The sequence below is a fragment of the Trichoderma breve genome, chromosome 1, assembly GCF_028502605.1.
Source record: "Trichoderma breve strain T069 chromosome 1, whole genome shotgun sequence".
Lineage (NCBI taxonomy): Eukaryota > Fungi > Ascomycota > Sordariomycetes > Hypocreales > Hypocreaceae > Trichoderma > Trichoderma breve.
This window is the reverse complement of record NC_079232.1, coordinates 737,562-762,696: the sequence shown is the minus strand read 5'-3', so window position 1 is coordinate 762,696 and position 25,135 is coordinate 737,562. Positions and strand designations below refer to the sequence as shown.

General features: G+C 52.5%; 6 protein-coding genes across 6 annotated transcripts; 3 read left to right on the top strand and 3 right to left on the bottom strand.

Moving 5' to 3' along the window:
* T069G_00264 (peptidase family m1 domain-containing protein) lies at positions 1–2,069 on the top strand (the record flags this gene model as incomplete). Its single annotated transcript, XM_056167474.1, has 5 exons — positions 1–802; positions 860–995; positions 1,056–1,162; positions 1,216–1,610; positions 1,692–2,069. The coding sequence occupies 5 exons, from the start codon at positions 1–3 to the stop codon at positions 2,067–2,069; spliced, it is 1,818 nt and encodes a 605-aa protein (XP_056032790.1).
* A 135-nt stretch (positions 2,070–2,204) lies between these two features.
* Positions 2,205–2,640, bottom strand: T069G_00263 (uncharacterized protein; the record flags this gene model as incomplete). The annotated part of the gene is made up of 2 exons (XM_056167473.1): positions 2,205–2,423; positions 2,506–2,640. 2 exons carry the CDS (start codon positions 2,638–2,640, stop codon positions 2,205–2,207), a joined length of 354 nt encoding a protein of 117 aa, XP_056032789.1.
* A 1,332-nt stretch (positions 2,641–3,972) lies between these two features.
* On the bottom strand, positions 3,973–8,196 carry T069G_00262 (ankyrin repeats (3 copies) domain-containing protein; the record flags this gene model as incomplete). Its single annotated transcript, XM_056167472.1, has 1 exon — positions 3,973–8,196. One exon carries the CDS (start codon positions 8,194–8,196, stop codon positions 3,973–3,975), a length of 4,224 nt encoding a protein of 1,407 aa, XP_056032788.1.
* A 2,011-nt stretch (positions 8,197–10,207) lies between these two features.
* On the top strand, positions 10,208–12,448 carry T069G_00261 (uncharacterized protein; the record flags this gene model as incomplete). Its single annotated transcript, XM_056167471.1, has 1 exon — positions 10,208–12,448. One exon carries the CDS (start codon positions 10,208–10,210, stop codon positions 12,446–12,448), a length of 2,241 nt encoding a protein of 746 aa, XP_056032787.1.
* Positions 12,449–12,788: 340 nt separating this feature from the next.
* On the bottom strand, positions 12,789–15,607 carry T069G_00260 (fungal zn(2)-Cys(6) binuclear cluster domain-containing protein; the record flags this gene model as incomplete). The annotated part of the gene is made up of 3 exons (XM_056167470.1): positions 12,789–14,511; positions 14,575–15,407; positions 15,533–15,607. 3 exons carry the CDS (start codon positions 15,605–15,607, stop codon positions 12,789–12,791), a joined length of 2,631 nt encoding a protein of 876 aa, XP_056032786.1.
* A 5,896-nt stretch (positions 15,608–21,503) lies between these two features.
* T069G_00259 (glycosyl hydrolase family 81 domain-containing protein) lies at positions 21,504–24,404 on the top strand (the record flags this gene model as incomplete). The annotated part of the gene is made up of 6 exons (XM_056167469.1): positions 21,504–21,710; positions 21,775–22,177; positions 22,240–22,852; positions 22,912–23,712; positions 23,774–23,853; positions 23,917–24,404. 6 exons carry the CDS (start codon positions 21,504–21,506, stop codon positions 24,402–24,404), a joined length of 2,592 nt encoding a protein of 863 aa, XP_056032785.1.
* Positions 24,405–25,135: the final 731 nt, after the last annotated feature.

Sequence of the window (25,135 nt, the reverse complement as noted above, 5' to 3'; positions counted from 1 at the left end):
ATGGCTGGCACTCGCGATCCCACTACCTTGTCCAACTACGGCGCTTGGCGCACAAGGCACACCACCGCCAACTTCAACATTGACTTTGAGAATAAGCGCCTCAAGGGATCTGTTGTGCTGCAGCTGGAGAGCCAGACTGACAAGGAGAGCAAGGAGATCATCCTCGACTCGCGCTTCGTCAACGTCTCGTCCGTCAACGTCAACGATGCTGCGTCCAAGTGGGAGCTCAAGCCGCACTCGGATCCCTTTGGAGCGCCGCTTCATGTACAGGTTCCCGATGGCGCAGCCAAGGGCGACATCGTCAACCTGGCCATTGAGCTGGAGACGACCAGCAAGTGCACTGCCCTTCAGTGGCTGACGCCCGCTCAGACGTCCAACAAGAAGCACCCGTACATGTTCTCTCAGTGCCAGGCCATCAATGCTCGCTCCATCTTCCCCTGCCAGGACACTCCTGATGTCAAGTCCACCGTCAGCTTCAAGTTCACGTCCACTCTCCCTGTTGTTGCCAGCGGTGTTCCTGTTGGTGACCACACAGCCACTCCCGGCGTGGAGAAGGTCTATGAGTTTGAGCAAAAGGTTCCAATTCCTTCGTACCTGTTCGCCGTTGCCTCTGGTGATATCGTTGCTGCCCCCATTGGCTCCCGCAGCAAGGTTGTTACCGGCCCCAATGAGCTCAAGGGCTGCCAATGGGAGCTCGAGCGGGACATGGAGAAGTTCCTGGAAATCGCCGAGAGCATCGTCTTCCCTTACAAGTGGGGAGAGTACAATGTGCTCGTTCTGCCCCCCAGCTTCCCCTATGGAGGTTAGCATCGCCTGTGCATCAATCAAGCTTCAGTGACTGTTCTGACACTCATCTTAGGCATGGAGAACCCTATCTACACTTTTGCTACCCCCACCATTATCAGCGGCGACAGGCAGAACGTCGACGTCATTGCTCACGAGCTTGCCCACAGCTGGAGCGGTAACCTGGTATCCAACGCTAGCTGGGAGCATTTGTAAGTATCACATGAACTGCTAATTTGAGATTCACGAGACTGATCTAACAAATCTGGCAGCTGGCTGAATGAAGGCTGGACCGTGTACCTGGAGCGACGAATTGAGGCTGCCGTCCACGGCGAGCCCCAGTTTGACTTTTCGTCCATCATTGGATGGAAGGCCCTCGGTGAGTATACACGCTGTAACTGACGTCGTGAACAAATCTGACATGAAGTTCAGAGGACGCCGTTGCACACTTTGGCAAGGACCACGAGTACACCAAGCTCATTATTAGCCACGACAACGTAGACCCTGAGGATGTCTACAGCACTGTTGCTTATGAGAAGGGCTTCCACTTCCTTTACTACTTGGATCGCCTCGTTGGCCGAGACAACTTCAACAAGTTTATCCCCCACTACTTCACAAAGTGGGCTGGCAAGTCTCTGGACTCGTTTGAGTTCCGGGATACCTTTGTAGACTTCTTCAACAACCTCGGTGATGAAGAGGTCAAGCAGAAGGTGGCCACCATCGACTGGGAGAGCAAATTCTATACCCCTGGCTTGCCTCCTAAGCCCGAGTTTGACACCACCCTTGCTAACCAATGTTATGAGTTGGCTGAGAAGTGGAAGGATGCTGTGAGTCTTCTCTTCACTCTCCTCATTCTTTTTCCCTTCACCTTCTTGAGCCGTCTCATGCTAACGTTGCGAGATAAATAGTCTTATGAGCCCAGTGCCAAGGATGTTGAATCCTTCTCCTCCAACCAAAAGATTGTTTTCCTCGAAAAGCTGCAGCAGTTTGAGCCTCTAAGCACCGAACGTGCTCAGCTCCTCGGCAGCGCCTACGATCTCCTAAACACCCAGAACGTTGAGCTCAAGTTTGCCTACCTCCAAATCGCCCTCAAGGCCAACGACAGCACCAGCTACCAGAAGACCGCCGATTTGCTCGGAAAGGTCGGCCGCATGAAGTTTGTTCGACCCTTGTTCCGCTCCCTGAACAAGGTTGATCGCAGCCTTGCCCTGGAGACCTTTGCCAAGAACAAGGAATTCTACCACCCTATTTGCAGGGGTATGGTGGAAAAGGATCTGGGTGTCTAATTGCCTCCTGTTTATAGCAAAGAAGTAAAAAAAGAAGAGAAAAGAAGGACATGGAACTTTTTTTTCCCACTCATACGCGTAGTATACCTTGTAGTGATACCATGTCTATTTTGTAATATATGTGACGATAGGTAGTTACTCTAACCAAGCTGAAGCCTTCATGCCTTCCGACCACTTTTGCCCCTCTTTCCTCTCAAATTTCTCCAAGCTCTGGACATCTGCTGCGCCAAAGTTGCCGTACAGATGCGGGAACCCGTCTTCCCATTTCAGCGGGTCCGCCAGCTTTGCCAGCTCAAGCTTGATGAGCCACAGCTCTGTCGCCTCAGTGAAGAACAAGTCAGCGGTGTTTGGGACCTAGATTCCCATAAAGATTAGATGAAGAAAAACCCTAGCCATGCAATCAATTCATAGTATTGAGATTCAGTGTATTATTTACCTGTGTAGATGTGCTTAGGTGAACGAAGCCGTCGTTTGCATCGAGCTGTGAGAAGGGAAACTGCTCGGGCAGCGGGTCTTGAGGGGCTGCGGGCAGAATCTTGTAGATGTACTTGGGGGGATTGGCGGCAGACATTTTAAACCGAAGAATTGCTTTTTGCAGTGAATGGTTGGGGAAAGCGAGGGGTGAGATGAAGCGATATAGAGATTGAGGTTTTGAATGGAAGAAAAGCGCCCATGTCAGCTTATCAAGTGGCACAACTGCACGGAATGCTGTGCGGTGCTTTGATAGAGGGGTCGGGTGACTAAGCCGGGTTTGGCCCAGCTTCTCGATGTAAAAGAGGATATCCTTCGAAGCTAGATAAACAGACGAGACGAGTTATCAAATGGAAAACCCCTAGCCAAGACAGAACGAGATTTCAGCAACTAGATCAGATGTTTCCCTGACTTCTTCTCGCGCTGTACTTCCTATAGTAGTTGGGCAAGTCAGGTCCGGCTTTGTCTAGCAGCGGGGAGCGAGGACATGCCGAGATGTTACCTAGTAGTGGCAAAGCAGTTAATAGAACAATTTTCAAATGTGGCGGCTAATAAAATACTAAGGCATAAACTACTTCTACCGGTTGCGATACTACCTTAGTTAACATTATTTGAGATTTCATTTAGACATATAAATAGACTTCAGGGGAGAGGGCCAGCAGATTGTTCGTTAGTTGTGATTTATTGAGTACTGACAGGTAGATACTACCTGTTGTGTTACACGTTGATATTCTGCATCTGCATCCAGCTTAACTATATCTTAGGTATGTTGTATTTCGTATCAATCTTTTATTAAAATTAATAACTATGGCAAAAAGAACTGTTACAAAAGTTTAGCCCTATGTATCGCCTACCTTTAAGGGCTCCGTTTCTGTGTTAAAGTAGCCAGCGTTCGTGTCGTTTTATTAAAAAATGTATCCAATCAACAGAGGGCCAATGGACGGTGGAAAGACGTCCATATGCTCGCTGGTTGGTTGTTAGGAATCTGATGTTTTCTAGTGGACAATTACTGCAGTATGGCCTTGTTGGTATATGTAGAGTTTTTGCAGCCGTGACGTGACATCAAGCGTAGTTTAAAATTGAGGTGATGTTATCCTGCATCTGCCTATCATATCAAGCTGCTTCGCAACAGTTCAATTGCAATACACCGATTCGCGCCAGCTACTTTTGCCCATGGCTAAATTGCTAAACGCGGCGACCAAACACACGCCGATCTATGCGATGTGAAAATTATCGGCTATTATGGACTCAAATTTTGCGATAAAATAACAGAGAGAAAGCTGTAACGCTTACAAAATCTGCTACGATCTGAAACGACCATACAACTCATCCTTAAAACAGAAACTAAGCATTACAACATATATCTTCATAACATCATCATAAAAATCCAACAAGTTCCCAAGTTCGAAACAGGCCATATTCAAAACGAATCTCATGTTCTCCTGCTCCTAAACATCTCCACTATTCCAGTAGACTCCCTCTTAGAATCTCTCTTCTGAGGATTCTCCTCCGGAGACGCTGGTGGCGATGCAAGCGGGGCCACGACATTTACTACCGATCCCAGAGGTGGTTGTTGCTGGTAAACCGCAACCACAGGCTGCACACGGACTTCGGAAGATTGGTATGGCACGGATCTGTATGCTGGGACCGATTTGTTTCGAGTAGCAGCGCTCGAATCCTGATTGGGAGTATCCCCTGCTGCAGGTGATGAATAGGTAGCTGGACGAATCTGACTTGGAGCCTGGGCTTTGTAAGGCTCGTATGGATTCACCATCTCTTGAAGCCGTTCGGATTGCGAAGGCGCCATGGGCTGCACAGGGGCATAAGTGTTGGCACTCGCGCGGGCAGGCAGGTTTGTAGATTGAAGTCGACTGGGAGATTGGTATTTCCCGAGACCCTGCTGAGGTGCCTGAGGCGCCTGAGGTGCGAAGGATGAAGGGGCACTTGGACGGCTGGGAAAGGTCGTGCTTCCGCTTCCGTATGCAGGGCTGCTGTAGGAAGGTGTATTGCCATACGCTGGAGTGCTGTAAGAGGGAGTGTTTCCATAAGCTGGGCTGTTGTAAGAGGGCGTATTGCCATACTCCAGACGGCCATAAGACGGTGCATTGCCGTACATAGGTGTGTTCTGATATGGCTGTCCGCTCACTGGCACAGCAGCTGGCGCTGATTGTGTTGGAGGCCGGGGCGCATATTGATTCTGTTGTCCGCTGCCTGGTGTAAAAGCCGGTGCTGACTGTCCTTGAGGCTGGGGCGCATGATACTGCTGTCCACTGCTTTGCACCGGAGCTGGTGCTGATTGCACTGGAGGCTTGGGGGCATATTGATACTGCTGTCCACTGCTTGGCACCGCTGCTGGTGTTGATTGTGTTGGAGGCTTGGGGGCATATTGATGCTGCGGTCCGCTGACTGGCACAAAAGCCGGAGCCGATCCTGCTACAGGCGGAAGCGCTCCTGGAGCAGGTGCTACAACACCGGGTGGAGGCGGAGCACCGACAGGAGTAGAGAAAGACGGCGGTGCCGGTGGATTTTCCATGACGGGAGGTTTGTTGTTGAGATTGTCTGCGGGGGGATGCCTGAGCTCCCGGTGATATCTGCATGTGTCGGAAGTATCAAAAAAGTGGACAATGTGCAGTTCTCTCTCTGCCAACGCAGCAGTATGAGCATCAACCTCTTCCTCGACAACAACGGCATGGCCATCCTCTGAGCGCAGGTAATTCTCAAAAGTAACAAACGGGTTGGCGCCGTGTTGACAAAGAAGCCTGACGCATTCATACGACCCAAACGAGGCCGCTACTAGAAGTGTCCTGTCCATGTTCTCCTGGGAGACGATTCGCCATCTGGAGTCAAGCAGGAGCTTTAAGCACTCGGCGAACCCAAACATGACGGCGAGATCCATCGGTAACAGATTCAAGACGTTGGTTTCGATATCTGTTCTTGCGCCCATGTCGAGAAGCAGGGAGACGGCTTCATGGTGTCCTCCTCTAGAGGCTGCGTGTAACGGACTCCTTCCCAAGTCATCCGTCAGGTCGACAGATGCACCCAACCGAATCAGAGCTGTAATAGCCTTGAGAGCGCCAGCGGCAGCCGCGTGCCAGAGAGGGGTTCTACCGTACTGATCTCCGTTGTCCACGTAGCAGTAGTAGCTGCGAGTGGCCAGAGCTCGGATGGCACCTACGCTATCTCCGGCGGCAGCACGATGGAGGGGAGTTTCATCAAATGCATTTCGAGGCGTCAGTCCTATAAATTCCAAGCTCCAGTCCATAAAATCTTTGAAGAAGGTGAGGCCAACTTCGTTGTCGGGGGTGGAGGCTGCGGCCAAGTGTAATGGCGTCTCGGAAAAGTGATTCGTCCTTGCATTCGCAAGCTGTTCGCGTTCTGGGTTACCCCTGAGCCTAGCAAGGTCGTCGAAGACTTTATTGTTGCAGAGCACAGCAACATGAATCGCCGACAGGCCTCGCTTTGTCAACCTCCTGGTATTGACCCCCTCTTTAAGCAGCAGCATGATGCAGTTGCGAGAGCCGCCCGCGACGGCCCAGTGAAGCGGTGCGAGCCCGTGGTAGTCATCGGTTGGTACCTCAATGTTTGCCTTTTTGTAAGCCAGGATTATCCCAGCTTGTTGTGCATCACCAGAAAACAAGGCCAAGGCTAGGTGGTCTGTGAGGCTCAAGTCCTTTGCCGTTTTTTCATGCCTGAGGACGTTGACGAATTCGTGGATGGGCTTCATGAAATCGCTGCGGACGGTTCCCTTGCCGTATGCTGAATATCTTGATCGGACAGGTTGGATCACCCAATCCAGGGGAGTGTACTCGTCAAGTGTATATGATGAACTCGATGCTAGACAGTATATCTCTGTCAGAGCCCTTGCACCCGAATTGGCGGAGGTAGCGTTCAGTATTTGGTTGCTTTTAGACATTACAATGTGCTGGGCAGACACTGTAAGTAGCTGCTTGTCAGTTTGAATCTCGGCCGTCTGGGTCACTTGGATGGAAATGTAGAGTCGCCCTTGAAGCTGGATACCCTCGACCGTCGCGCTGCTCGTCATGCAGGAGTCTTCTCCAAGCGAATCACGAAGAGTTTTCGATGTGATCTCAATGGTACTTGATCCGGTAATGATGCTCTCTATCTTCTTGTTGACTTCATGAAAAGTGTGCTCGAGGGACACGTCGCGATGCAATAGTTGGAAACACCACCCCTCCCATTCCATCGTGTTTAAACGACGTAGGCCGACTACAACATCCACTTTGTCGTCCATCTTCTCAACGCTCTGGAATCTAAAGATGCCCATGGCCTGTAGCTTGCGAGAGTATTGTGCCTTGAGTGTCATGGTGGCTGAGTTCCAGTTTTGTGTGGGATACTTGTCAAACAAGCGATACTGAACGCCATCGGAGGAGCCGAGACTAGATTCCACATTGAATGGGGACAGCCTAAACTGAGGAAGATGATAGTATATTGGCTGCTGCCTGACGTATACCGAGCGATAACCATCCATTGGTAGAAATGTAGCGGATGGGGGAGGCATAAAGAGTTGCGACTTGGGCCTCAGTCTTCCATACTGATCCTCGGAAAGCCGCCGCAGATAGAGAGCGGGACACTGATAGACGTCGCCATCCCGCTTAACACAATCTAGAATTGCATAATAGTCCTCTTCCATTGCACCCTGGTCCTCAGAAGCACGTTGTTGGATATATAGCTGCACGCGGATGCCCTGGTTGGTCATACTGGAGGGCGCGCTTGCATATATGGGCAAAGGCGGCAGAACCTGCAAGGAGCCAGCAAGCTTGAACTGAGCGGGAGATTGTGCGAGCAAACCAAAAAGAGCATCCGGATCTTCGTCTTGATCGTCAAAGGAGTTCCAGGCAAATATCGACTGATCATCAGTGCGCTGTATGATTTCTTCTTGAAGACGTGCAAATGCGCGGCGCCCTTCGCCGTATAAAAGAGGCATGTTGACCTGAAACAAACCCATCAAGCAGTATGCGGTATCCTCGAGCCTGGTTGTGTTCCTATGAGACGCCCAGGCCATGCGAGCAGACACGCTCAACTGGAGGGGGTCTATTCTGCCATTCAAGACCTCTAGATCGATGTTGGTGATTTCGCTGATGGCTTTGGTGAATTCAGGTGGTGTGTGTTTCTGTCCAAGGAAAGTCCAATCCTTGGCGTAGAAGAGGACGACTTTTGGGGCAATGAGCTCTTGAAGCGTCCATCCTCTGGTGAACCAGCGACTGCGGCGCAGATTATCGTGGAAGACGGTAGCATCTGCAGCAGCGAGGACTGGTTCGACGTCGGAGAGATAGGCATAGCACTCGGCAGACTTTTCGTACCAGAGATACATGGAGTTGATGGCCTCGGACAGTTCGGCGCTGCTGGTCTTGTCGATGCAGCAAGTGTCGACCCATATGTAGTCGAGCCCCCGACTAACAGCAAGCTGGGCAGCGCCGGAGATCTTGATGTAGCCCTTCTTCAAGACGATGGCCCTTCGCTTTTTGTCCAGGGTCTGGGGAGATGCCAGCGTGGTCTGGGAACAACCGCCAAGGCGCCGCAGCTGCTGAATGGTGATTTCCTCATCGCCCCAGGTGTGCGACAGGATGGCGTAGGGCGGGACAGCATCGTCGGTGATGTCGACGAGCCCCAGCGTTCTGGCGTCTAGCAGGCGCATGTTTGCAGTGCCATTGATGCCTGTAATCGGGGTTTGACAAGATTCACAGTTTCACGACGTATGTTAGAGCGAAGAGAGCAAACAGATGGGCAGTCTGTGCGATTTCAACAGCAGCCTCATCCTGTTGCATGCTGCCATCCCCAGCTTCGTGCGGCTGTGCGGCTGAGGCGTGTGGCGATGAGGCCAGTCCCGACACGCACCGAGTTCCTGGATGCCACCAAACACAAGCAGGCAGCGGGCCAATAGGGCAACCTCATGGTTCGTGGGTGGTGAAGCTTGTCCTGTAGTGCTTGCATGACCTTGTTGGCGTGACACTACTGTCGAGTTAGATGGAGGACAGAAAGAAACGAGGCAGATTGAGTGTCGATGCCACGGACCGGGGCTAAGCCTGGCCTGGCCATGGCGTGGCACGCAGCCGAGCCTAGATTCGTTAGCCGCCATGCTATAGGCGAGCTTGAGCGCTATTGAGGTGTGCTGAAGCGCTAAAGACGGACCCTAGCCAGCACTGGAGCACTTGATGGCTTGATGGATACCGCTGGAATCCACTGACCGTTTTTGACTGGTGCTATCTATCGATGGATTTGATGGATGAGACTCCAACGGTTCGCTCCCGTCCGCATTGATCCATACATGTATTCAGGTACCCGTCCAGTACTAAACTGATGAGAACCAACAACCGTGGAGAAGATACTACGAACGTGGATTGATTGCTCTCCACCAGCAAACTCGAGCAGAACCAACAACAAATCTCAAAATAGTCTTGTTCATCCGTGTGTTCCGAAAAGATGCTGCGACTGGAGTATCATTAGCCGCGGAGAGTGAGCAATAATATCTCCCATCAACTAGGTACTCTACAAAGAAGACGTTGTTGGTTCCAGGACGTGACCAAGTCTGTTGCAGGTCGTCCTACCTACTTTCTATGGTACAGGCGTATGAGATGAATGGAAAAGACGTCCATCGCAAGTAGGTAAATGCGGTGAAGGAATTTCGCATTGATCTGCTTAGACTCGGCTTTAAATCCGGTAGCTACCTATACCTGTAGATATTCTATGTCTCACATCGGACCTCACGTCAGTGAGAGACAATTCACAGACAGGCAAACCACATGACCTTCTATCCTTCACCGAGGCCTGCGCCCACACGGATCGCATCGCATCGCATTTTCCCTGGCAGCCTCATCTGCATGAACATTGCCGAATACGTGCCGAGCCCAACACAAGTTCAAGTTCTATTCATGGCACGATGCATTGGTGTAGCCAGTTTAGGCGAAGGATTGGTGAGCTCAATTGCGGCACTTGGCTTCCGTCCTGAACTGTTGCATTGAGCTGTTGGGCGAGGCTACAGTGCTACGTGGGGACTGACCAAAAGGACCACCACTGCAGACAAGCCACGTTCGAAAAGATCAAGGATCAACAACCGATGCAGAACGATGGCGAAGAAGAAGAAGCGAGGAGGAACTGCGCCCTGCCTGGTTGGAGAATTTGCTCTATGTACGGGGGGGATGATCTCTGCCGCAGGATTTGATGGATTGCAAAAGGCGCCAATCTCATCGCCGTCATCGAAGTGCCCACATCTTTTGCGGTTTAGGCGGCAGCTGGAGGCTCGCGACTGGATGCCTTGCGGTCCCTTGCTAGGCGTTTCGAGCGCAAAGAAGGATTCGAGGGGGGGTTGCAGCGGAGATTGAAAGCAGTCTAGTTTCATGTTCGCATGCAAGGAGAGGTGGTAGTCGAAGGATCAGAATCTCCGCCCCCACCTGGATTGGACTTACAGTATACGCGCTTAATGGGATGGGGGATGAGATGAGGCTTCGATGTTGCCCAGATCCTTATATAGTCGCAGCGTGTCTCCCAGACTTCATGTGCCGGGCTAAAGTATGTGTAGCATTGAATATTAAAAATAATGATTTCACGAGTGGCATAATCTAGCGACCCGGCATTCAATTGTTTCCCTTTCCTTTTTCTATGAACAGCCCATCGCCGTAGTACACACGGCAGATACCACAAACATCACAATGGAGAGAATCAAAAGGCGGCCTGTGCCTACCGTCGTCAAGACCTCCAGCCGCGATACAGAAACAGAAAACGACTCAAACTCCCCTCCAGCAGCAAAATCCTGGCCCGGACCATGGGGTCGGATAGGCGGCCAGGCGGGCACAGCCATCATCCTCGGCACATTACTACAGCTCGGAACGTTTGGCTTCATCATCTTCCTCTGGGTCGGACGTGGCCTCGATCCCGACGGAGCCAAGGCGCCGCCTGTCTGGCGAAAGATCTTCCTCTCGGGTGCGGGCACTCGGGTGGTGACCGTCTGTGCCCTCATCATCCGCTCCATCGTCGGACTACAAGCGACCGTCTGCACTGGTCTCGCAGCGGCATTGGTTCTCGAGGCTCGAAAAGTAGACATGAGCAATGCGGCTGCGTTTTCGGTTCTGCGTGCCGTCAATGGAGGTCCAATTTCGTTTGTTACGCCGCTCGCTAAGACGCCGGCCAGGTTGTTCACGTCTGTGCCGGCGGTTTTGATCCTCATCCTCTGGCTTTGCTCGACAGCCATTTCCTTCTCATCGACTATCCTCCTGTCCGACTTCCGCACGATTTCTCTTGTCCTCCAATCTTCCAATACTCACGTCCCGGTCATTGAGGCCTCTTCAGAGCTCGTCGGTCCATTCGGGCTGCCTCGTTTAGGACCCGATCCGGGAATCTGGCAGCAGCCCCTACAGACGTTTTCTACATTCGGAGAGGCCATTTTGGAAAAACCGAGTCCTCAAGAGGCTTTCACTGACACGGGACTCATTAAGCGATCGATGATTCCCCTCCAGACACAGAGCCGCAAGAATCTCCGTTCGTACAATGGGGCTTCAGCTGTCTACACCTCTCGCGCTGGCTGTACCCGTCCCAAGATTGTCAATGGATACATCACCGGCATCCCACCCACTTCGGCCATATCCCACATGATGGAAGATGCCCTCATAACAGGCAACATCACCTGGGAATCCCCAGGCGGACACACATTCTTAGATGGCTTGTCGTGCGGATCTGCAGGGTCAACCTGTAAACTCCCCTTCAACTGCAATGTGCCATACGCCTACACAGACACCGACAAGCCGATTCTCCCGCGCCAGCCAACTTCTCTGTGCGTCATCAACACCGTTGGAGAGAGTTATGAACCGAATGCACCCGTCCCATCATTCATGCTAGTGTTCAACACAAACGTCGACACAGATCATTGGGCAAGCTTGTCCATGGCTGGCATGGTCAACAACCAAACGAAATTTCCTCTGCCGAAGCAGGGCGCTTCGGGAGAATGGACCGTCATGAACTTTGGAGACCGGCAGTTTCTCAATCTCACAATGTGCCTGCTCAACTCGACGCTGACGCTGGAGCACGTCTCGCTCAACTCTACGGCCGATTCCCCCGAGCCGGAGATTCAGTACTATGCCGGGAACAACACTTGGTCTACTGATGCAATTGTCAACATGACTGATACCACAAGCAATGTGTCGTACGTCTCTCGCGGCATCATGGCCCTCAACAACTGGACCGACGTCTCAGTAGACGAGCTCAACAACATGTACGCCCAGTCGCCCAACTACAACCCCAGCTTCATAAACAGCACCTCCGTCACGACCCAGTTCTTCGAAGCGGTCCAAAACGGCATCAACACAAACGACTTCCACGTCCTGCGCACATCGGCCAATTTCTCCGTCTACGTCTGCGGCGTGTGCTCCGCCCTCGGGGACACGGACTCGGCGTGGCAGACCCATCCGTACGTCAGCCTCATCTTCCACGCCGTCGCGGCCAGGACGGGTAGTATGGCGCAGGCCATCCAGGCGACCTTCTTCTGGCTCTACCAGGCGCAGTACTCGAACGCCGTGCCCGGCTTCGACATGGGCGATAACAGCACCATGGTCTTTTCAACCGAGGCGTCGGTCCCCGTGGGCAAGACTGGCATCATTGTCGTGGGCGTGCTCGTGCTTGTGAACCTGGTGTGTGTGTTTGCTGTGACGGGCATGTTCCTGTGGCGGACGCACTGGTCGCTGTATGGAAACGTGTGGCATGCCGTTGCGCAGTTAGTAGCAGGGCCCGAGATCCGGCCGATCCTGGAGGATGCGACAGCTGCAACGGACGGGGAGGTCGAGGGCAAATTAAAGTACGAAGGTACCAAGACGACCAAAGTTGGGTTATGGGATCAAGGAAACGGGAGGTTGGCTGTTGCGAGCGGCGCCAATCTTTCTACAGCGACAACTTGGATATAACTGTTTTAATGTTTGGGCCAGCTATTAACGAATAACATGTAATGACGGAAATCAGGCGTTTTCTTTGGGGATTTTTATTTTAAAAAGAAGGGCACACTTTGGGTATTCGCACTAAGCTAATTTAATAACACGCTTGTTGAATCTATCATGATCGTTTCCTATTCGTCCAAGTGCCCCTGTCATTGCGCCATCCCACCGCTCCATTCGCCTTGCTTTTTCCAAACCATTTGGAGGATGAAACCTCTCGAATCCCACATCTATACATATATGTGCGTGTACGGTAGTAGTTAATAGACTATGTTCCCCTTCATTCATATTCTTTTTATTTTTTCCTCCCTCTTCAGCCCATCCAGGCACCAAATCCCGGCGCAGTCCAGCTGCCCCCATTCGTAGCCCACATGTTCATGTCCACTCCCATGTTATAATCAAATCCATCGTCCAGCCCGAGTCCTGCAAACGTGCCGTCGTATTCATTATTCAGCTCCGACTGCCCATACTCGGATCGCGGTGCAGACAAATTGGGAGTTCCGCCTTTGGTGGGATCGGCATGGACATCTGGAGGGAGAGTTTGCTGGTCTAGCCCTGGCGTAAAGGCCGTTTCCGACATCCACGGAGCAGTCATGACGGGATGAGTAAACGGAGAGACGGTATTATTGACGGCGCCTGAGGAAGGGTTGAAAGCCTGCAGACCGGTTGTGGCGGGAGCGTTGAGCACACCTGACGCGTCTGTGATTTGGGGCATCGTCTGCTGCGATAAATCGGTGGACACGACACCCTCACCTGTCACGGCCCTTGCGTCTCGGTTAACCAGCCTCTCCAAATCTGCCACGATACAGTCCACCGCGGGCCCTACGCAGCAGTCCTTGATAGTTTGCAAACAAAGCTGGGCCTGCTCCATGACAGTGTCTGCCGCGACGCCGAAGCGGCTAAAGATGTTGGATTGGAAAAGGTACATGAGCATCCGCGCGCACTGATAGGCACACATGGCCAAGTCAATGTCGGCCACCGGCTTCGCATCGAGCTTTTGGATGAGCGAAAAGATGAGGGTCAGTGCCAGGGAGTGATCGACGCACTGCCGGTGACAGTGCTCAAGGAAGCCTTGGTCAAACATGTCGAGCATGGATTGCGGCAGCCCACCGTTGATGTCAGCCAGGGCGAGGCGGTACAGGTCGCAGTAGCACTGGCGCCACCAGATGTGAATCATGACAAAGACACACAGCCGCGGAGAGTAGGCGCGGAGACGAAGCGAGTTTTCGGAGAACTGGAACGAGGTCGGGAGGTTGGTGGCAAAGTCGTTGAGCTCCTTGTCCAGCGCAAAGATGCGGCCTTGCAGCTCAGCAGCTTCCATGCCGCGGTCATACTGAGCTACCTTTGTGAATTCGATAATCTTCTGGCGGATGTGGAGGATGCGCGCATGAAGAGCCAAGGTCCCGACGTCCTCGGCGAGTGGTGGTCGCGGCTGGTGCGAGTCCGGCACGAGCTTCTCCGTTTGCTGCGGCAGGTCAAACTCAAAGTTGCGCTCGTTGCATGGCAGATAGACGTGGATCTGGTCGGCCCTCCAAAGGACAAAGTCGGGATATCCGCCGCAGATGCTGGTGTCGATGCAGTACATGGCCCACATGAGACGTCGACGGGACTCCTGGGCCAGGAAGCGAAGATGCGGCGCCTCATAGTTGAGACGCAGAGCAGTGGCGTAGCGGGACGCAAAGCTGTGGAGGACAAAGGCGCTGGAGAATTTGTTGCAGAGGATGCGATGCTTGATGACGAAGATGAGCGCCTGGATCTTGACAATGGATGGACGGCTGTAGTCGGCCAGCAGAAGGGCCTCGGCGTCGTTGATGCAGCGGTTTCCGTACTCGCGCATGCCGGGCCCCATGTCGGTCAAGCACGATGTGATGCCGACAATGGCCAGCAGAAGCGGCCGCTCGACCTTGCCGGCGTGATACTGCTCCATCAGAGAGGCGCGATGCAGAAAGGTAAACATGGCCATGTGGTGGACGTGGCGGAAGAAGAGGTCAAATGCACGGCTGACGATGGAGTTGAAGTTTTCATCGATATGAGGACTGAGAAGAAGCCCCAAGGTCAGCACAAGCATGTGTGAAAGTCACCCTCTATCTGGAACTTACCCTTCATGATGATCACTCGCAGAGCTGGCTGCGTCGGTCAAGGCCGGGCTTTCATTGCGCCCTTCGTCATTCTCTCTTTGGCCTCGGTTCTCTCTAGCACCACCATCTCGATCTGACTCTCTGTCTGGGCTATTGGGGCTCTTGGAATCTCCAATGCCGGCTCCGGCTGATGATGGCTTGGCACGCTTGTTTGGCCGGTAGACGCACTCGATGCCCTGAACCCGACATCGTTCGCACGAGGGGAGATGGCCGGAGCATCGCGCTTTGCGGCTGTGGCAGCTGAGACAGGCCTGTTTGACCCGACGGCGCGGCAGCGACATAGACCAGGCATCGACGTCGGCGTCGTCGTAGGAGCAGGGGAAGCCTAGACGCTGGCAATTGCCGCAGCAGGGACGCGCGCCGTTGCAGCGTACCTTGCGGAAGCGACACACGGCACACGTTGTCGACGACTTCTTGGGCCGGCGGTCGAGCGACAGGCCGGGCCCGTCGGCGGGATTTGCGAGGCTCGGATGGGCTTCCGGGAGCGACGATCCGGCGAGGCCATACGGCGGCACGTCGGCCCCGGCGGGCGGGTCGAGGTCCATGACGGCGACGGACCCGGAGAAGGGCGAGGACGAGATGGACGGCGAGAAGCAGAGCGAGGGAGGCGATTGGGTCTCGGAGCCGTCACAATGCGTGGCGAAGAGGTAAGGAGGAGGAGTGAAGAAGCTGGAGGCGGAGGCTTCGAGCCGCGAGCGGAAAAACTGGGGATGACTCGGTGAAGGGCGAAGGGCCAAGGGGCTGGAGATGGACAGTTGCGGGACCAGCGGAGGATAGAGATCAAAGGAGCCGATCTGGAGGAGAAAGATTGATTAGATGAGCAACGATAAAAGACGGGAAGAGAGAATGTGTGAGAGAGTGAGCAGAGAGAAAGATGGAGTCATGCGAGAACTGAGAATTGAGAGACTGAGGCTCGTACCGGCTGGGGAACTTTTGGCGTGGCGGTTACTTGTGGGTACACGTAGGTACCCTCGTCGTGGCCTGCGCCCTCCATTATGCCGGCAGCGCACTGGAACTGGAGCACATGCGACACAGGAGATACCTGTCAGGGACAAGATGCAACAAGATGCACGACTTAACAGCTTGTGCCGACGGCCCGAAATAAGGCGACGCCGATGGTCCGAAGGCCGGAACTTGCAGCTGATTTTGGCTCTTGTAGAGGAGAGAAGAGCTTGGATTGTTCTTAGTTGGTTGCTGTAGTAAATACAGTATCAACTGAATTGAAGTAAATAAACAGACAATCAAGAGACGGATAGAACACTGGGCCAATTCAATTTAGCCTGTTCATTTTGTGCATGGGGATCCGAGACTTTTTAAAACAATGCACACCGAAGCGTGTTGACGCCATCACGGGCAACAAGTCGATGCGCCTTACATGGTGCTAACACAAGATCGTACAGGCCCAGCATCAAGCATTGCATTTCGTACGAGCCTCATGCCACGCGGTGTCTCAGTCAAAACTGTCTAGGATGCAAAAAGTAGAATCCGTCCCCAGATAGTGACGATATCCGGCTCAGCCTTTCCCCGGCATTCGGAGACGACAGGATGAGGCTGCGGGACTTGTGCTTAGTTGGACCTTTCAGAAAAAAAGAATACACGGGGGAGGGGACCTTTGGTGAGCAGAAAAACCTGGAATTGGGACAGAAAAAGGGAAAACTCCATAAAAAATGAGGACGAACGATTCAGGGAGCAATCCAGTAAGCTGCAAGTCGGGAGCTGCTACCGAGACCCGCCCAATCGGCGACATGGAAAAACGAACGTCTTCTCAAATCCAGGCAGCCTTACTGGATCCCCCAGCCTTATCGCAAGTGGATCGTTCTTTTTGGCATTCTTTGCTTTTTTTCTCTCCTTCGCTCAAGTTGGCTTAAGCACGCCACTGGTGGCAATCGCTTCTGGTTTCCGTCAATCAAAGCGCTCTGTTTTTTTGCTGTTTATTCCCGCTGCAAGACCCATTGCGGGAGCTGATGCGCTTGTTGCGGGAAATCCGCGGGAATGTCGGCAACTTGGGGCTTTGGGATAACCTCTTCAAGTGCCTGTAATTCCGCCCTACGTCATTATCAGCGACATTTAACGGCTGCGCTTGGGGAAAAGGAGCGTTAGTTTAATGCAGAATACGCGGTTGGCATTCGTTTTCCGGGGGCTATACTGGATGTAGTTTGAGCAGACGTGGTTGATGCCGTCTAGAAGTTCTGCGCGACTCAGGAACTTGTCTGTCTTGTGGCTATGCTGCGCAATGCAGTTGGAGATGCCGTCTAATACAGGCATCATTCGGTGAGCAGCAGCAGACAAATGCGCCCAAACCTGCAAAACGGAGACACAATTGTTCTAGAAAAATATCAATAATATCTTCGCAAACTCCTGCCTACAATTCATCAGCGTCAGAGCTGTCCATCTCACCGCATGACCGTGTCCGTGTCGCCCGTCCGGCATCTCCGGCATCTTCGTCTCCAAAATCTCCGGTCCGGTCCCACTCGCTCCCCGAGTCAAGTCCGGTGAGCCAAAATCTGCACCCCCGGCCCCGTTCGCGCTCGCGTTTGCCAAATTCATGCGAGCTTTTTTTTTTTTCTTATTCTTTTTTGACGTGTCGGGCTGTGCAACGCAATCCTCGTCCCAGCCCAAACCCGATTCTGATACCGGCAGTTGTGAAAGAGACGTCATCGCACGGACCTGCTTGCCGTATTATCGTCTTACATCGACCTGGTATCTCGCAAATTGAGGCTAGTTTCCTGTTGCTGGCATAAAATGCGAGGTGATAGATAGAATGCGAGGTGACAGATCGTCGATCTTGATAGGAACGGTTTCATTTTAGTCCCCATCTTTGACCGAAGCCGTTGCTTAGCGAGGATGGATCTCTGGAATATCGGCACCTCGACCGTTAGATCCAGGCGACTCATGCAGCGCAGATCTGCCTTGCTCCTGGAAGCTTAATTTGGCGTGACGCCTGCTCCTTTGTTCTCCCACGGGGCGTCACGCCGTGTCCTTTGCTCTAATTTGATCTTATCTTGGCTTTTTCTGTCATGCCAAAGTGGCAATTTTCTCGGCCAGCAGTTATGCGTCCCGAGCAACAGCCACAGTCCAATTCCAAATGTGTCTGGCTTGCTTTGATGGCACTACTTTGCATACAGTTAGGCCGGGAAACTTTATACCAACAGTACCGCAACCGAATAACCGATTCCACCAATAACCGATTCCTTACTACAGCCAGATGCTCCAACTGCCGACTCGTGCCAAGAATCGTTCCTGCATACAAAGTGTCCGTCCGGTTGGGCAGATTACCAGGTGCCTTGACTGGTTAGAGTGACAGCTCCAGTTATCATGAGGAATCTACATATAATTTGTGTGGCTGTCCCGGCTGTGGCTTTCAGCGATACGCAATGACTAACGCTGGCCGCTCTTACATTCCTACATCCCTCTTACACCATCTTCGTCCTCTTCAATGTTTAGCCCTTACTCACTCAGCTTAACATATTGCTGTGGCCGATATTGGCATAGTCCTAAGTGTTCATGTTACCAATGGATAGTAGACAACGACTGTGATCATCCTGAGAGAAGAGACACTATCGAGTATCTCCACGAAGCAGCACATGAGCTCATCATTATACTAATTCCTCATTCACTGGCGACTGTAGGGTACTCATGCGTGATTAAAAAGTGCAACTATCTCAAAGGAGCTGACACTGCCACCTCAACTGACATCTCGTCTCCTCAAAGCTTACGGCCCGATCAAGAGATCATTCCAAAAGTGGAAACGAGCAAAATAAGTTCATGCTTCTATAACGTTCTATCAGTTGCCATCTCCATTCCCCGTCATTTAGGAGTGTAGACTCTATATTTATCATCAGTATGAGAGAGTTAATAAGCTGTGGTAGCTGGTTTAGTCAATGTCTATACCCATCCTTTGGAATCATTGAGGAGTCCTGCCACTTCCTTCGATATCACCTTACCTTACCAGTCTACGCTCTTTCGATATACGTATAGGCTGCCGCATAATTGCGTGCGATGGAACGTCTCTGGGCTGATTGCGGCGAACTCGTATTGTCAACACGAAGCTCATGGGGATAGCCTCACATATCACTCGAGGCATGCAATGGTGATAGTTCGGGGATAAAGGGGGATTCTCCCCGTCCAGCAAGTTTTCGTGTAAAGAAGAGCCGCTTCGAGATAGGTATGTAACGCTGTTCGCTTGCGGCCGATGTTCAATGACTCGTCTCGTTTCGTTTCGCCATGTCATTTAATTTCGTGACAACAATAGCCATCTCCTGTACACCTCCAGCATATCGTTGCAGAATAGGGCACAATGAGCAATAGCCAAGCCCTCCAAGACAAATAATTGCTCCCCTTTCCCACGTGCTCAACCACACTCGTCCGGCCAATGAATCTCCCTTATAGAGCAAATCATCGCCATTTACATCCAAGACTAAGTAGGCCCGTATGCGAGCAGTCCATCCCCATACCAATTCGGCCCTTTCAATATACCAGCCGGGGGCCTGGCCCCGCGCATCAGCTCCCAACTCTCTACGCTACGAGGGCCTCTCGTGCCAAGCCTAACCCGAAGCCGACAAGATTTCCCGCGATTTTCAGGAACCTGACTGGCCAAGGCGGCCTTCCACGCGCTGTCTCAGAGTGACAACGCGCTGCTAGTATTTGCGCTTGGGCCGATATAATGCCTGCCGTCTTTCCGTACTCCGGATCTGCCTTGTCAGCTAATCAGATTCCTTCAACATCCAGGGCTAGTGAGAGGTAGTAGCAACGGCGTTGGAGGATTCATCTCCATGTTGAACAAGCATCGAGCAAGTACCATGTCCCTTCTTATTGGTAGACTTTGAGTTTTTCCCCCCTGCTTGTGGGGGAGGCATCACAAGATACGGAGCACGGCCACAACCTATTACCGACGGGTATTCAGACCCCCCTGGCCTTGGGGAATGATGCAAAAATGTTAGCGTCGCGGCATTAATACTGGAGCGGCCGATACCACTGGCAATTTTTTTCTCATAACTGGGCGACGATGGCGGTTAAATGCCGCGACTCCCCGGTCATTAAGGCTGTTATGCACAAAGCACGTTACCGTTGAGCTTCAAGGAAGCTTCAGAATAGGGAGAGCTCGAGGATGAGGTGACTTTGTAAGACTATCGCGTGTTTCTTGCTTGATGAATGCACTTAGGCCTAATGCTTTTAATTGAACTACCTTAAGCTCGAGGTGTCTCATGTATACACAAGTTTCGAGACCATCAAAAGCCACCGGCTCAAGCGTGCTCTCCCGCATTTCCAGGCCAATCCTGTCATGTTCAAGTCCCGACTACTCGGGTATGACTGAATGCGGGGAGATGCGGAGCCGAAATGCGCGGTGCTGTGCGGCCTACTCTCTCCGCACTGACAAGGTCAATGGATTGTGGGGGAAGAGGGTAAAAGAGCCGAGCCTTGCCCGCTTCACCTAATCACGACGACTTGTCCGTCTTTGACCATAAACGCCGAACCATACACTGTATCCATTTTCCTGATTACTCGTAACTCGGTAACTCGCTTCTTCCCTTGAAGCTGTTGGTGAATAGGGAGAAGGAGGAAGCTTCCCATATAGACATGTACACATGTGCGCTGAGATTACATGTACGCAGCATGATTTTCGCCCGCTGCATAACGTCTCACCATGGACGTGAAACATCCCCAGCAATTTAAAATGATGACCTCTGTCATATGGTTACAGCACAGTTGAGCCCTAGGGCAAATAGATCGAGCCACCAACCCTGTCTTCCAGAAATGCCAGGCCCACCGTCCCGAGCCGGGGGGTTTCCTATTTAGGCAATTGGATAACTTCGTGGCTTTGTTGGCGCGCAAGTCGCTCAAGTTTTCTTCTTTTCATTCACAAGGCAGAGAAGCGCCAAAGGGGGAAAAACGAGCGAGATGGAGGTTCTAGGAAACTAGTAGCCGCAAGCTTACTTTTTCTCTAATTCAAGCTTGAGGGGGGTCTCCATAATACTCGCAAGTGTTGACGAGGCCGGCCTGTAGTAGAACCAGCATGTGAGAGCTAAACCCCACGCCTCTTCGTTACTGCGACGCGTGACCTCGGGAGTTAGATGAGCTTGGCTAGGATTAGAAAAGCCCCTTGCGGTAGCTTCAAGGACTATGGAGATGTTGGAACGAAGAAAACAGAGATCTCTTGCAAAGGATCAAACAGAACAGAAAGAGAAATAGACACCATGGCTTCGCTGCCTCTCATCAATAATCAACACCATCTTTCGGTCGATGTCATTGATGGAAATGCATCTCGCCGCCCTGATAGTATATCATCATGCAGAGGCTTGCGAATTAATCAACGGTTTTGACGTCTTCCACAGTTCGGTCCGATGCTGAGTGCCTTGGACCATGCCACGCCCCCCGATCTTGGCAAAGGAAGCAAACATCAGATTGATCGGAATCATCGGCGAAGTGGATATTATCAAACACCATACCGCATCCGACTTGCTCTCGTAAACAGAGTCGTAGCTCTGCCGTGAGCAGGTTTAACCTGTGTGTGCGCCAAATATTATACCCCGGAAGCTTTGCCTCTGCTAGAGTGGTATAAGCCAACCCTTCGCGGCTCCAAAATGGCCGGGCCCCGGCCCCATTCCCACGATGCCAAATACCGCCGAGAGGGCAGCAACGCAGCTTCAATTACCGCCGGGGTTGGACCTAGATCGGAGCGAGATTCCGCTGGGGGAGGGGGGTGGTTACGGGGCCATTGGGGCAAGAGAATGGACATTGTCGAGTGACGCAATGGCAATTCTCATCTTCGTCGTTGACAAGAACAAGTATAAGGAGGCTGCTTCGCCCTCGCATCTCTTGGCGATATTCCCTCCAGGTGTGGTCAAGCACAGCGGTCTCCTCCTTAGTATCTCTTCGCTCGAGCTTCAAGGATGCTGGCTTCTCTTGTGAACCTCGTCATCGCCTCGGCGATTGGCGTTGCGGCTCTGCCAAACAGCGGAAAGCTCCAAAACATTGCCGGACGTGGTATCTTCGCCCCTATCGCGACCAGCAACCCATCCGGCATTTCTGGTGGAACCACTGCCACTGGCGCTGATGGAGCTCCTGTGTCCTCCTTCTTCGCTGGACTGAAGCCTCCGGTATGAAAAACACAGTATTGAAGTGGCGCGTATATATCTAGAAACTTACTTTGGCTTCATGTAGTTCCCAACCAACTCCTGGTGGGCTTCCTATGCCGCCACTCCCGGCAATGGCACCGCCTCGGGTCCTTTCCCGTACGAGTCGCAGCTTGACGGCCTCGGCATCAACTTTGGCGTCAGCAACAGCCGCCAATTCGACGGCACGTCGATCAAGCAGCCCACGCAAAATGACTGGCGCGCCGGCTTTGTCGAGCACTCGGGCAACTTTGCCAACCACAAGGCCACGGCCTTTGACACGCACTCGGTGACTGTGCAGTACTTCCAGGGCGGCGCGTCCATGACCTCTCCCCTGATCCCTGGATCTCCTTACATCACCCTTCAGTACCAGGCTGCCACGCCTCTTCTGACTTCGCGAAACGGCGGCATCGCTTCCTTCAACGGCCAGAACCTTGCCAACGGCCAGAGTGGTGAGTTGAACATGTTTGATGAGAATGGGAAATTGTGTGTGAGACTAACAAAGAACGCAAAGCCACTGTTACCGGAACTTCGTTCACTGTTGTTGACACTACCGGCACCTCCTACGTGATTTACGCTCTGTCTTCCATCACCCTGACTGCCACCGCAACCAACGGTGCTCAGGGCACTATCAAGGCCAGCGGCACTTACAACGGCGTCCTTCGTGTGGTCAGACTCGTCCAGGCCAGCCACAAGACTCTCCTTGACCAGCACTACACCGTCTACCCGACCGGCGTTGGCTTGGACTACAGCTTCACCACCACCACTGGTACTCTCATCTTCAACTACAACACCGTTGGTGATGGCAGCCAGCTGCTGATGCTGACCTGGCCTCACCACCGTCTGTCTCTGCAGAGCCCCAACTCGCCCCCGACCTCGTCTCTGGGCTACCTCACCACCAAGGGATGGATGTACCCTACCCTCGGCAACCAGTGGAAGCTCCTGTACCAGCTCAGCAGCATTACCTGGAACCCTCCTCGTGCCCTTGACTCTTCTTGCAGCGCTTCTGTTATCCAGGGTCTCCAGTACGAGATTGGCCAGCTCAACGTCGCCAACGCTCCCGTTCCCAACGAGTTCTACTACTGGGGTGGCAGCCTTGCCGCAACTGCCCGTCTTGCCCTCATTGCGTAAGATCACTCACCTCTTTACTCTTATGATGCGGACTTACTAACTCTTATGCTCACAGTGAGGCTGTTGGCCGTACTGACCTGATCCCTCAAGTCACCAACTACCTCAAGGCCTCTTTCAACAACTGGTTCCAGCCTACTACCGGAGCTTCTCCCGCTTACGAGACCTCTTGGGGTGGTGTCATTGATAAGGCCGGTGCTACGAACTCGGGTATCGACTTTGGTAACGGTTATTACAACGACCACCACTTCCACTACGGATACTTCCTCACTGTTGCTGCCGTCATTGCCAAGTACGACGCCACCTGGTTGGCCCAGCACAAGGACTTTATCAACTGGTTCGCACGAGACATCATCAACCCATCTCCCCAGGACCCCTACTTCCCCGTCACCCGATGCCGTGATTGGTTCGCCGGCCACTCCTGGGCCTCTGGTATCGCCAACGGAGCCGGCAGCCGTGACCAGGAGTCTACCGGTGAAGCTGTCAACGGCTACTACGGTGCTCTCCTTTGGGCCACTGTCGCTCTGTCTCAGGACTACGTCAACTACGCCAAGCTTCTCGTCGCCACCGAGCAGCAGGGTGCCCAGGTCTACTGGCACTTGTACCCCCAGCAGAGCCAGACCGACCCCAACAACCCCTACCCCGAGCCTGCGGTCCGAAACCTGGTCACCATGGGCAATGTTGAGGACTGGCAGTCCGGTGCCTGGCTGTTCTGGGGCAACCAGAAGAGCGAGATTGCCGCCATCCAGATGCTTCCCATCACCCCCATCAACGAGGTCCTGTACGACACCCAGTGGGTTAACAACGTTTGGTCTTATGCCCAGAACGAGATTGTCGACCCAACTATTGCTGATGACTGGTATGTTGACGCAAACACATGCATGCTTTGTTATATCTTGCTGACATTTCAATCCTCCTAGGCGATGCGTTATGATTGCCGCTTACTCCAACGCCAACCCTCAGACCGCCGCTGCTTGGAGTGCCAACCTCACCACCTGGGGTAAGTTCCATACCTGTAGATAACGAAACAAGCTGGAAATGTCAAAACTAACTATCTCAATAGGATCTGGAAACACCTTCACCAACGAACTCTTCTTCATCGGCACTCGTCCTAACCCCAGCGGCCGGCCCATCTGCGGCACCAACTTCCCCCAGAACCCCTATGGCAACTTCAAGATCCAGTCCGCCACGACCGGCCAGTGGGTTGTTCCCAACAGCGCTTCCTCCAACCTCGTTGCCTCCGGTAGCCAGGCCAACGCCGGCGTCTTCGTCAGCGCATACACTCCCAACGCCGGCACCCTCAAGCTCACTAGCAACAACCAGTATGTCACGGCCGACCAGTCTGGCAACTTTGCCCTGCAGGCTGCTCGTGCTACTGCTTCTTCCTGGGAGGTCTTCACCATCCGCCAGAAGATTGGTGCTGCCTCTGGCGTGTACACTATCAAGGCTGGTAGCAACAAGCTGTGGGTTGGGCTGGCTGCTGATGGATCGCTCATCAACAACGTGGCTACGGAGTCTGCTGCTGCTGGCTTCCGCTTCGTTTCGTCATAAGGAGTATGATGTGAATGGAGTGAAGCTCATTTGGAGTTTGAGCCCTTTCAAAAAGGAAAAAAAAAAAATTTGATTGGATCTTCTTGTAGGCTGTAGATGGACTACGGTTGTACATAGGATGTATATATGTCGCAATGCTTTAAATGAACTACAGAGTATAGGATTGGATAGCAAAAAAAAAGTTATTCACCTTAGTCATGGATTGACACGAGAAGTGGAATGGTTTAAGATCTCCCGACAAGCGGACGCATATACACTGATGAACGACTTGCTGCATGTTCGCAGTTGAGTTGAGCAATTCCTTATCTCGGTTACTACTATCGCCCTTCAATGAAATACCTGTATGTTTGTTTATTCCTACCTAAAAATTAGATGCATTGAGTACATATATATATGCCTTATTCACATGTGAACTAAAATAACATGTACCGGAGCTGCGCCTTGCAACACCAACCACACGATTTTCGCCGTGATGATGCATTAGCCAGTCAGCATGGGTTAAACTTCATGGCAGAGCCGTCATCCATTTTTTATGACTACTCGAAATTGACGAGATGTGGTGGTTGGGATAGCACGGAAACCTGTAGTCATGGGAATATGAGTGACCGTATAATGCTCTCAAAGGCTGCACTAGCGCGCGCAAACTTGACGAATTGTCAGATGCAGGCCGGAGCCATTGCACCATTCCAACGTAATGAAATAGTAGTCATGATATCTCTGAGGTGTAATTG